Source organism: Salvelinus fontinalis, chromosome 4 (assembly GCF_029448725.1).
Source record: "Salvelinus fontinalis isolate EN_2023a chromosome 4, ASM2944872v1, whole genome shotgun sequence".
Lineage (NCBI taxonomy): Eukaryota > Metazoa > Chordata > Actinopteri > Salmoniformes > Salmonidae > Salvelinus > Salvelinus fontinalis.
Window position 1 is genome coordinate 72,670,535 of NC_074668.1, and position 12,242 is coordinate 72,682,776.

The window sequence follows — 12,242 nt, forward strand, 5'->3', positions numbered from 1 at the left end:
AGACGCAGACTCGGTCTCGACCTTTAAGTCTTTATTGAAGACTCATCTCTTCAGTAGGTGCTATGATTGAGTGTAGTCTGGCCCAGGGGTGTGAAGGTGAACGGAAAGGCACTGGAGAGACGAACCGCCCTTGCTGTTTCAACCTGGCCGGTTCCCCTCTCTCCACTGGGATTCTCTGCCTCTAACCCTATTAGGCTGAGTCACTGGCTTACTGGTGCTCTTCCATGCTGTCCCTAGGAGGGGTGCGTCACTTGAGTGGGTTGAGTCACTGACGTGATCTTCCTGTCTCGGATGGCGCCCCTCTCAGGTTCGTGCCGTGGTGGAGATTTCCGTGGGCTATGCTCGGCCTTGTCTCAGGGTAGTAGGTTGGTGGTTGAAGATATCCCATAGTGGTGTGGGGGCTGTGCTTTGGCAAAGTGGGTGGGGTTATATCCTGCCTCTCTATTTCTCTCTCTTTTTCTTTTTCGCTCTCTTTCTCTTCTCTCGGAGGACCTGAGCCCTAGGACCATGCCTCAGAACTACCTGGCCTGATGACTCCTTGCTGTCCCAAGTCCATCTGGTCATGCTGCTGCTCCAGTTTCAACTGTTCTGCCTGCGGCTATGGAACACTGACGTGCTACCTTGTCCCGGACCTGCTGTTTTGGACTCTCTCTACCGCACCTGCTGTCTCTAACTCTGAATGATCAGCTATGAAAAGCCAATTGACATTTACTCCTGAGGTGCTGACCTGTTGCACCCTCTAAAACCACTGTGACTATTATCTGACCCTGCTGGTCATCTATGAACGTTTGAACATCTTGGCCATGTTCTGTTATAATCTCTACCCAGCACAGCCAGAAGAGGACTGGCCACCCCTCAGAGCCTGGTTCCTCTTTTGGTGTCTTCATAGGTTCTGGCCTTTCTAGGGAGTTTTTCCTAGCCACCGTGCTTCTACATCTGCATTGCTTGCTGTTTGGGGTTTTAGGCTGGGTTTCTGCACAGCACTTTGTGACATCAGCTGATGTAAAAATGGCTTTATAAATACATTTGATTGATTAATGGATTCACTCAAGTGCTCATCGGATGCTTGTTCATATCCAGCTTCCATTCATCCTGAACAATCCACTGTATTTGTTATCACCAGCCTAATCTCGGGAGTTGATAGGCTTGAATTCATAAACAGCAGAGCTGCTGGCAAAAAGCACGAAAGTGCTGTTTGAATGAATGCTTACGAGCCTGCTGGTGCCCACCATCGCTCAGTCAGACTGCTCTATCAAATCATAGACTTAATTATAACATAATAACACACAGAAATACGAGCCTTAGGTCATTAATATGGTCGAATCCGGAAACTATCTCGAAAACAAAACATTTATTCTTTCAGTGAAATACCGTTCCGTATTTTATCTAACGGGTGGCATCCATCAGTCTAAATATTGCTGTTACATTGCACAACCTTCAATGTTATGTCATAATTACGTAAAATTCTGGCAAATTAGTTCGCAATGAGCCAGGCGGCCCAAACTGTTGCATATACCCTGACTCTACCTGCAATGAACGCAAGAGAAGTGACACAATTAATGGTTAATATTGCCTGCTAACCTGGATTTCTTCTAGATAAATATGCAGGTTTAAAAATATATACTTCTGTGCATTGATTTTAAGAAAGGCATTGATGTTTATGGTTAGGTACACGTTGGAGCAACGACAGTCCTTTTTCGCGAATGCGCACCGCATCGATTATATGCAACGCAGGACACGCTAGATAAACTAGTAATATCATCAACCATGTGTAGTTATAACTAGTGATTATGATTGATTGTTTTTATAAGATACGTTTAATGCTAGCTAGCAACTTACCTTGACTTCTTACTGCATTCGCGTAACAGGCGGGCTCCTCGTGAGGCAGGTGGTTAGAGCGTTGGACTAGTTAACTGTGAGGTTGCAAGATTGAATCACTGAGCTGACAAGATAAAAGTCTGTCGTTCTGCCCCTGAACAAGGCAGTTAAACCACCGTTCCTAGGCCGTCATTGTAAATAAGAATGTGTTCTTAACTGACTTGCCTAGTTAAATAAAGGTGTAAAAAGAAAAATCGGCAAAATCGGCATCCAAAATTACCGATTTCCGATTGTTATGAAAACTTGAAATCGGCCCTAATTAATTGGCCATTCCGATTAATTGGTCGACCTCTAATCTGGACATCCATAAGGTTAGTGGATCTTCCAGAGAAACATAATACAATGACCATCTATACAGCAGTTAGCACTAGGAATACCATGCACTTTGTAAATGTTAAGTGATGATCATCTTAATTATGCAGAATGAAATGCTACAGAGACAGCCATGGTTGGTATTGCCTAAATCCTGAACGAATGCCACTAGGTAATTGTGTGCAACATTGTAATATTTCATTCAGAGCAAAAATCCTCCTCCTCTTCCTGTCCAGATGACTCACAGCGGTTTAGCATTAGGCCCCCAGTCATTTCTGGAAAGCAGAGTGACGGTGAAAAAAATGCTGAAGAGGGTTATAGTGAGAGTGCCATAGAGGAGCAACCCATTCATGTTTATTTTAAGTGGCGTGTTTCAATGGAGAGTATCCCAAGGACAGAAGGATGCTCTTTTAGTTTGTATTTATCTGATCCAAATTATGTGTGCTTTTATCCAAACAAGGACATTGGTACTATACAAATGCAGCAAACAAAAATAAAGTTTGTAGGAGTGATGACTAAGTAGGAACAAAACAGTTTTTAAACACACAACAAAAACACCATGTTTAAATTAATGTCATAGTTTATTCAAAGCAGCTCGACACCCAAAACTCACAACGTATGGATACAGCATCCTACAGACAAAAGATACCTAAGGCACCCCGAGGTGTGATTTTAGACTAGAGAAAGGAGTAGAAACTCAACATGTAATAGGTTTGTAAATGCTTGGAAGATGCATAGAAACATCATATGGAGATGGGAGTTTACAAACTAAACCTAAACACATGGCTTACAGGGCCGGTCATAATTTTCAAGGGTAAGTCCTCAAATGAATTATAACGGTTTTACTTAAAATTATTCAAATGCATCATTCAAACACAATGTTACTCTATTTGGGTCCTGGGAGAGCAGCCTTGTCTCATACTATACGTAACAAAGTAAATGTAAACCGAGAGACAAATTTGTATGATATGTTACGTTTGGTATGGTTAGATAAGACAGATGTTAACTTAAGCCAAAAATTAGTTGGTTTGGTGTGGATGGGTTGGTGTATAACGTGAACGTCTAGCAACCTAGAGGTTGCGAGTTCGAATCATCACGACCAAGTTTAGCATTTTAGCTAATTAGTAACTTTTCCTCTACTTGCTACTTTTTAGCTAGTTTTCAACTACTTAGCATGTTAGCTAACCCTTCCCTAACTTTAATACTAACCCCTAACCTCAGCTAATGTTAGCCAGCTAGCTAATGTTAACCACCTAGCTAGAATTCGTAACATATCATACGTTTAGCAAATCATAATATAATTGTATATTTTGCAAATTCGTAACATATCATACGAAACGGTTGATGGACATCCACAAATGAATACATACCATACAGAAGTAACATCGCATACTAAATGGAGTGTATGGGTTTACGTACAGAATAATACAAAATGCTCTGAGACCAGGTTGGAGAGAGGTACAGGCAAAACTCAAATATATTAATATACATTTAATCTTACACTATACTTTAGCAATACACTGATCAACACGCAAATAATAAATCAATTGGGGAAATTCAGGGAAAGTGTTATTCAAATATAATTGGGAATGGTTGATTAGAAATTGATAGAGCTTTGATTTGTCAGAGCTGTTAATAGCAATATTACTTTAAATGTTTTAAAGTTTTGCATAAAGTGGTTATCAACAGCCTTTAAACATAATTATGCTACATGTAACCATTTTTTGTGTGTGTTTGTTGTGTCACTACTATCACACAGTGCAGATCTAGGGAAAAAAGCAATTTACTGAGAATATCTGGAACAGAAGATAAGAGAGAAAGATGCCTCTTGGGAAAGGGAAACATTATGGCACTGCAGCCCCAAGGGGAACTTGAGCACTAACTTTAAATAAATACAAATAATAATTGTGCAAGATTTCTAACATTGCTTACTATGGCAATACAAAACATACCTTGAAATGTAAAGTATTTTGACAGGCAACACACGTATCTACAATATTGTACATGCATATAGTTACACCATATAACACCTACATGGTTCATATATGTGTACAACTGCAAAAACCCACCATTTCCTGTATGATACAAAACAATTTCCACAAAACTACATTTCATTATTGGGTAAACCAAAAATAGATATCCATACATACAATATATGTAGATATATATTTCCCATTTCCTGAAGCCATCATCACATGCAGGTATTATCTGCACTACTACTGCATCTTCACAACACAGACAGCCAACAGACGAAAAGTGCAGTGATTACTTTGGGACAAAACTTCTTTCTGTGGTTACAAAAATACACAATGTCTCACTAATAACCGATTGCAAGGTAATATCAAAATAATTATCTGTCCAAATATCATAGCTACACTCTTCACAATGTAATATACATGCCTTTATAATCAAAGGGGTATCAAACCCTGGTCGTCTTCACGATTCAAGACTGCAGTAGCCCACTGAGCTAAAGGCAGGGCATTAGCTCTGGGAGCCAAAAGAAGTCTTCAGGTCTCAGGCAAGGTTAGTCAACACAGAAGAGTAGTTAAGAAAACCACCCCCGCTACACCTTTGTACTGTAATACATGTCATATATGTACCTTGATGATAATGATGACGCTGCACATATTGCTGCTGATATAATAATGATGACGACGTATGTCTCACCCTCTTTCTCTCATTCTCTCTCTTTCCTCCCTTTCCCAGGGAGAGGTCTCCTTTTGATCTATCGACAGTCTCCACATTCTAATGAAAAGATGCCATCAGACAGCTCTGGTTCTCTATGGGAGTGCTGGTCGTGGTCAAAGAGGGCCCTTCTATATATTCACATTCAATCAGAGGTCAAACACACCCTTACTGACAAACCAAATACAAGCAATTGAATAAACACTTCCAAAAGAGCATCGCAAAACGGCCTATATAAATCCAGAAAAAGTTCACTGTCAACACTGCCCATTCACATTGACTTCCCAATTATGGGTGTGTATCATTGGGCATGACCTACCTCTAACTCTTCCCCAGTGGCCCTCCTATTACACCACACCTAATTCAATGGACAGGTTTCACTTAAATTATTATTTACTTCTTTGGCCAGGGTTACTGCTATGTAAGGTGAGAAAATCTATGTTCCACTCTGACCTCAAGCATAGCTTTGATTTTCACTACACCTCAGAGCCCAGGAGGACACTTCACCTCAAAACAGAAAGACTAAAGCACGATACAAAAAAAACAGCAGCAGACTAATAGAAAATATATACACGTGGTATGCTTTTTTTCTATTTAGGATCAAATCTAAATACCTTTTCAAATAAATAATTGAACAATGACATTAGCCATCAGATGAGCTCTTTTGGCTCCACACACTCCCACAACGTTCTGCTGCGGTGCATCCGTTTCCTGAAGAGTCTTGTTCACGGTCACTGGACTCCCAGCAGGCCATTATGAACGCAGACTGAATCCTACAGATGAATCCTCTCCAGAAGTTGATGCTTTGCGGATCCCCTCTTACAGGCAGGGAAGTTGAGGGATGACCAAAGTTAAAAAAAACATTGATGGTGGTGCTCTGCAGACCCAGATGTTGATGTGCGGAGATAAGGCCTCAGAGACTGGCAAACTACGCTCTGCTGGTTGTTAAAGAAGACTGTTGGTAACTGAAGATCAAAGCCCTATATCTTCAGGGATGTTGCTCAGTAGGTAACTGAAGACCAGATCTCGTGGCCCATAGATAGTTCTGCAGGTGTGTAGAGGTCAGTTATCATACACCTTGCTCTGCAGGTAGCTGAAGAGCGCCTCCAGTCCCTTGGTGGAGCACCACAGCTGTTTGAGCATCTGACACTCCTTCTCATTCACCTCCTCCAGGACCGACTTCAGGATGCTCCGCACCAGGCATTTAGACTCTTCCAGAACCTTCCACACACAGGGTCAAACAGAAAGTAAGAGGCAGCCTGCGTCATAGATCGAGGCCCTTCATTTTTACACTTGATCTGGCAGCATTGTACTGTATTAGTTACAGAACCCATACACACACACACACACACATATACACATATATATATATACATATATATACACACACATACATATATACACACACACACACACACACACACACACACACACATATACATATATATATATATATATATCCCTTTTCACTTATTTGTGGTTTCTGTTTGTGGTTAGATAATATTATCTGAGAGTTATATTCAATTTATAGACCAATGCTCCTGCCAGGCTCCTAGCGCAAGGCCTGGGATATAGCATTTCAGCTCTACATGACTATCTCAGAAAAGCCTACCATAGCACTGCAGGTGGACATCTCCTTCACGCGCAGCATCACTTCCTGGTTGAACGTGGTTGGCCAGAATACCTGTGACACCAGGCCCCGGCTGCAGGCTTCCTGTGCCGTGAGCTTCCTCCCGCAGAACAGCATCTCATTGGTCTGTCAGGGTGAGAGGCGGTGACAGGGAGATCATTTTTTAAAATGTACAACAAGGTAATATAGATGTAAAACTTTGAATAATTAGTTGAATCGTGTTTTACTGCAGAGCTTGAACAAAAACCTGCACAGTGGACCAGGCAACCAGACTCACCAAAGCAACTCCCAGGATCTGGGGGAAGGTGTAGGAGGAGCAGCCAGAGGGGGTGAGGCGGAGGGCGGCACAGGGCGTTTGGAACCAGGCCCGTTCACTGGCCCACACCACGTCACATAGAGGCAGGATAGCGGCCCCCAGGCCCAGGGCAGGCCCGTTGATGGCCACCACGATGGGCTTCTTAAAGTGGATAAACGCCAGCACAAAGTCCCTGGGAGAGGAGACACAAAACAGTGAGTATAAACTATACAGTACAATATGACTGTGTCTTTGTGTTTATTCGTGCTTATCCTGCTTTAGGCGAATCAGGGCAAGCAGACTTAGTTTTTAGTATGAAAAATTATTTGCCAGTGCACTAAGATAATGAGATGTCTTACCAAGACAAATTAAGATCAAATATCTTTAAATAAGATCCTTTATCTTACCCACTTGTATCAAGCCTTTTTTAGGTTAAAATAAGCAAAATGATCTTCCAGTGCGCTAAGATAATTTACCTTGGTAAGACGTCAAGTCAATGCACTAACGGTAAGAGATGTCTAGGTAAGTGTGTAGGTGTGTGTGCATGTGTGCTGTGTTCTCTGTTCCTGCTGTAGCCTTCTTTAGGTGGATAACTGCAATTGTGTGTTACTTCTGCGCGTGCGTGTGTGTGTGGCTATAGCTTATGTTCCTCTCTTACCGTACAGCGTCAGCAATGCGACTGCTCTCTTTCCTTCGGTCTGTAGAGAGGCGTCCTATCAGGTAGGACGGGTCCAGGCCACTGCAGAAGACACTCCCCACAGCACTGAGCAGCAACAGCTTACTGTCATCAGCTGCTGCATTCCCCAGAGCCCGACACACCTCCTTCATTATCTACACAGAGAGAGAGGGAGGAGAGAAAGTGAGAAAGAGAGTTAGGGTGGGGAGAGAGAGAGAGATAGAGGGAGGGGGGAGGAAGAGAGAGGGAAGATTGAACTATCAGATCAGAGCCCTGCTGTACATTACCCCCATGATCTACAGACAAGATGAGAGTGTACACACTACAGGAAATGCAAGCGTAGCTGTAGGATACCTTCTTTATCTATAGCTAGAGACAGGTAAAACAGGTTATACAGTTGATGTCGGAAGTTTACATACTTTGAGTCATTAAAACTCGTTTTTCAACCACTCCACACATTTCTTGTCAACAAACTATAGTTTTCGCAAGTCGGTTAGGGCATCTACTTTGTGCATGACACAACAAATTTTTCCAACAATTGTTACCAGACAGATTATTTCACTGTTTCACAATTCCAGTGGGCCAGAAGTTTACATACACTAAGTTGACTGTGCCTTTAAACAGCTTGGAAAATTCCAGAAAATTATGTCATGGCGTTAGAAGTTTCTGATAGGCTAAATGACATCATTTGAGTCAATTGGAGGTGTACCTGAGGATGTATTTCAAGGCCTACCTTCAAACTCTGTGGCTCTTTGCTTGACATCATGGGAAAATCCAAATAAAAAAGACCTCAGAGAAAAAAATTGTAGACCTCCACAAGCCTGGTTCATCCTTGGGAGCAATTTACAAATGCCTAAAGGTACCACGTTCATCTGTACAAACAATAGTACGCAAGTATAAACACCATGGGACCACGCAGCCATCATACCGCTCAGGACGGAGACGCGTTCTGTCTCCTAGAGTTGAACATATTTTGGTGCGAAAAGGGCCAATCAATCCCAGAACAACAGCAAAGGACCTTGTGAAGATGCTGGAGGATACCGGTACAAAAGTATCTATATCCACAGTCAAACGAGTCCTATATCGACATAACCTGAAAGGCCACTCAGCAAGGAAAAAGCTACTGCTCCAAAACTGCCATAAAAAAGCCAGACTACAGTTTGCAACTGCACATGGGGACAAAGATCGTACTTTTTGGAGAAATGTCCTCTGGACTGATGAAACAAAAATAGAACTGTTGGGCCATAATGACCATCGTTATGTTAGGAGGAAAAAGGGGAAGGCTCGCAAGTCGAAGAACACCATCCCAACCGTGAAGCACAGGGGTGGCAGCATCATGTTGTGGGGGTGCTTTGCTGCAGGATGGACTGGTACACTTCACAAAATAGATGGCGTCAGGATGAAGAAAATATTTGTGGATATATTGAAGCAACATCTCAAGACATCAGTCAGGAAGTTAAAGCTTGGTTGCAAATGGGTCTTCCAAATGGACAATGACCCCAAGCATACTTCCAAAGTTGTGGCAAATGGCGTAAGGACAGCAAAGTCAAGGTATCACAAGGCCCTGACCTCAATCCTATAGAATATTTGTGGGCAGAACTGAAGAAGCGTGTGCGAGCAAGGAGGCCTACAAACCTGACTCAGCTACACTAGCTCTGTCAGGAGGAATGGGCCAAAATTCAGCAAACTTATTGTGGGAAGCTTGTGAAAGGCTACCCGAAACATTTGACCCAAGTTAAACAATTTAAAGACAATGCTACCAAATACTAATTGAGTGTATGCAAACTTCTGACCCACTGGGAATGTGATGAAAGAAATACAAGCTGAAATAAATCATTCTCTACTATTATTCTGACATTTCATATTCTTAAAATAAAGTGGTGATCCTAACTGACCAAAGACAGGGAATTTTGACTAGGATTAAATGTCAGGAATTGTGAAAAACTGAGTTTAAATGTATTTGGCTAAGGTGTATGTAAACGTCCGACTTAAATGTATCTAACTGAGCAATCAGATCAATATTTAATGAACAAAAATAAACGCAACATGAAACAATTTAAAAGATTTTACTGAGTTACAGTTCATATAAGGAAATCAGTCAATTGAAATAAATTCATTCGGCCCTAATCTATGGATTTCACATGACTGGGAATACAGATACGCATCTGTTGGTCACAGACACTTTAAAACCTCTCGGGTATGTGGGACGCTAGCGTCCCACCTGGCCAACATCCGGTAAAATTGCAGAGCGCCAAATTCAAAATACAGGAATACACATAATAAGCATTCATAAAATATACAAGTGTTATACATCGGCTTAAATATTAACTTCTTGTTAATCCAGCCGCTGTGTCAGATTTCAAAAAGGCTTTACAGCAAAAGCATACCATGCAATTATCTGAGGACAGCGCCCCGTGTAAAAAAAGCATACAAACATTTACCAGCCAAGTAGAGGAGTCACTAAAGTCAGAAATAGCAATAACATTAATCACTTACCTTTGATGATCTTCATATGGTTGCACTCACAAGACTCACAGTTACACAGCAAATGTTCGTTTTGTTTGATTAAGTCCCTCTTTATGTCCCAAAAACTCAGTTTTGGTGGCGCGTTTTGTTCAGTTATCCAATGGCTCCAAGGCGGTCACAACAGGCAGACGAATACATACTAAAATACCAGTAAAGTTTGTCGAAACATGTCGAATAATGTCTATTATTAATCCTCAGGTTGTTTATTGTCTTTATAATCAATAATATTTCAACCGAACAATACCGTTTAATAGAAAGGAAAAATAACAAACTGCGCGCTCATGGGAGTGCGCCGAATCAGGTCTGCAAAGTTCCTCTGTCCTCTGACCAAAATGTCTGTTTACTCGTAGTTTTTCCAAAATAAAAGCCTGATACCATGTCCAAAGACTGTTGACATCTAGTGGAAGCCATAGGAACTGCAATCTGATTCCTAACCTATTGGATTCTCTATAAGCACTGAGTTAAAAAACAGCCACATGAAAATAATTCCACTTCCTGGATGGATTTTTCTCAGGTTTCGCCTCACAGACATTATTCTAACAGTTTTGGGAACTTTAGAGTGTTTTCTATCCAAATGTACCAATTATATGCATATCCTAGCTTCTGGGCCTGAGTAACAGGCAGCTTACTTTGGGCACGCTTTTCATCCGGAGGTGAAAATACTGCTCCCTACCCAAGAGAGGTTAAAAGAAAACTAGGGGCATTGATCAGAAAACCAGTCAGTCATCATGTAACAGAGTTGATCAGGCTGTTGATTGTGGCTTGTGGAAAGTTGTCCCACTCCTCTTCAATTGCTGTGACGAAGTTGCGGGAACTGGAACATGCTGTCGAGCACATCAATGCAGAGCATCCCAGGAATTGTGTACAGATCTTTGCGACATGGGGCTGTGCATTATCATGCTGAAACATGAGGTGATGGTGGCGGATGAATGGCACGATAAATGGGCCTCAGGTTCTCTTCACGCTAACTCAGTGCATTCAAATTGTCATCGATAAAATGCAATGGTGTTTGTTTGGCCGTAGCTTATGCCTGCTCATACCATAACCCCACCGTCACAATGGAACACTTGTTCACAATGTCACATCAGCAAACAAGTCGCCGTGGTCTGCAGTTGTGAGGCCGGTTTATCTAAAATTAGATTTGGTGGACATTCCTGTAGTCAGCACACTCCCTCAACTTGACATCTGTGGCATTGTGTTGTGTGACAAAACCGCACATTTTAGAGTGGCCTTTTATTGTCCCCAGCACAAGCTGCACCTGTGTAATGATTATTCTGTTTAATCAGATTCTTGGTATGCAACACCTGTCAGGTGGATTGATTATCTTGGCAAAGGAGAAATACTTAAAATACTTAAAAAACAAATGTCTGCACAACATTTGAGAGAAGTAAGCATTTTGTGTGTATGGAACATTTCAGGGATCTTTTATTTCAGATCATGAAACATGGCACCAACACTTTACACCTTGCGTTTATATTTTTGTTCAGTGTAATTCTTCACACCTGTCCAAAAAAAAACTGAGGCTACAGACAGAGCCATCAGTGTGCATGGCTCTAGATCCCAGCATAAATCCTCCCCTTAATTACAGAGAAGGCAGAATCCTAACTTGACATAGCAGCAGCAATCAAACCTCCTCTCTACAGTGTCTTCGGAAAGTATTCAGACCCCTTCACTATTTCCACATTTTGTTACGTTACAGCCTTATTCTAAAATGTATTAAATATTTGTTTCCCCTCAATCTACACACAATACCCCATAATGACAAAGTCAAGACAGGTTTTTATTTTTCTGCAACAAAATAAAAAAATACCTTATTTACATAAGTATTCAGAACCTTTGCTATGAGACTCGAAATTTAGCTCAGATGCATCATGTTTCCATTGATCATCCTTGAGATGTTTCTACAACTTGATTGGAGTCCACCTGTGGTAAATTCAATTGACTGGAAAGTATTTGGAAAGGCACACACCTGTCTATATAAGATCCCAACGTTGACAGAGCATGTCAGAGCAAAAACCAAGCCATGAGGTCGAAGGAATTGTCCGTAGAGCGCCGAGACAGGATTGTGTCGCAGCACAGGTCTGGGGAAGGGTACCGAAAATGTCTGCAGCATTGAAGGTCCCCAAGAACACAGTGGCCTACATCATTCTTAAATGGAAGAAGTTTGGAACAACCAAGACTCTTCCTAGAGCTGGCTGCCTAGCCCAACTGAGCAATCGGGGTAGAAGGGCCTTGGTCAG

At 41.7% G+C, this 12,242-nt stretch overlaps 1 protein-coding gene across 1 annotated transcript in view; it reads right to left on the reverse strand.

Annotated features, from left to right (window-relative positions):
* Nucleotides 1–2,752: 2,752 nt before the first annotated feature.
* LOC129854354 (chromodomain Y-like protein 2) overlaps nt 2,753–12,242 on the reverse strand; it is a 37,855-nt gene continuing 28,365 nt past the window's right edge. Inside the window, exons 4-7 of the mRNA XM_055921296.1 lie at nt 7,459–7,631; nt 6,783–6,993; nt 6,488–6,631; nt 2,753–6,096 (exon numbers count right to left, since the gene is read on the reverse strand). Coding sequence (XP_055777271.1) covers nt 5,938–6,096; nt 6,488–6,631; nt 6,783–6,993; nt 7,459–7,631 — 687 coding nt within the window. The 3' untranslated portion in view covers nt 2,753–5,937. The remainder of the gene's footprint in view (nt 6,097–6,487; nt 6,632–6,782; nt 6,994–7,458; nt 7,632–12,242) is intronic.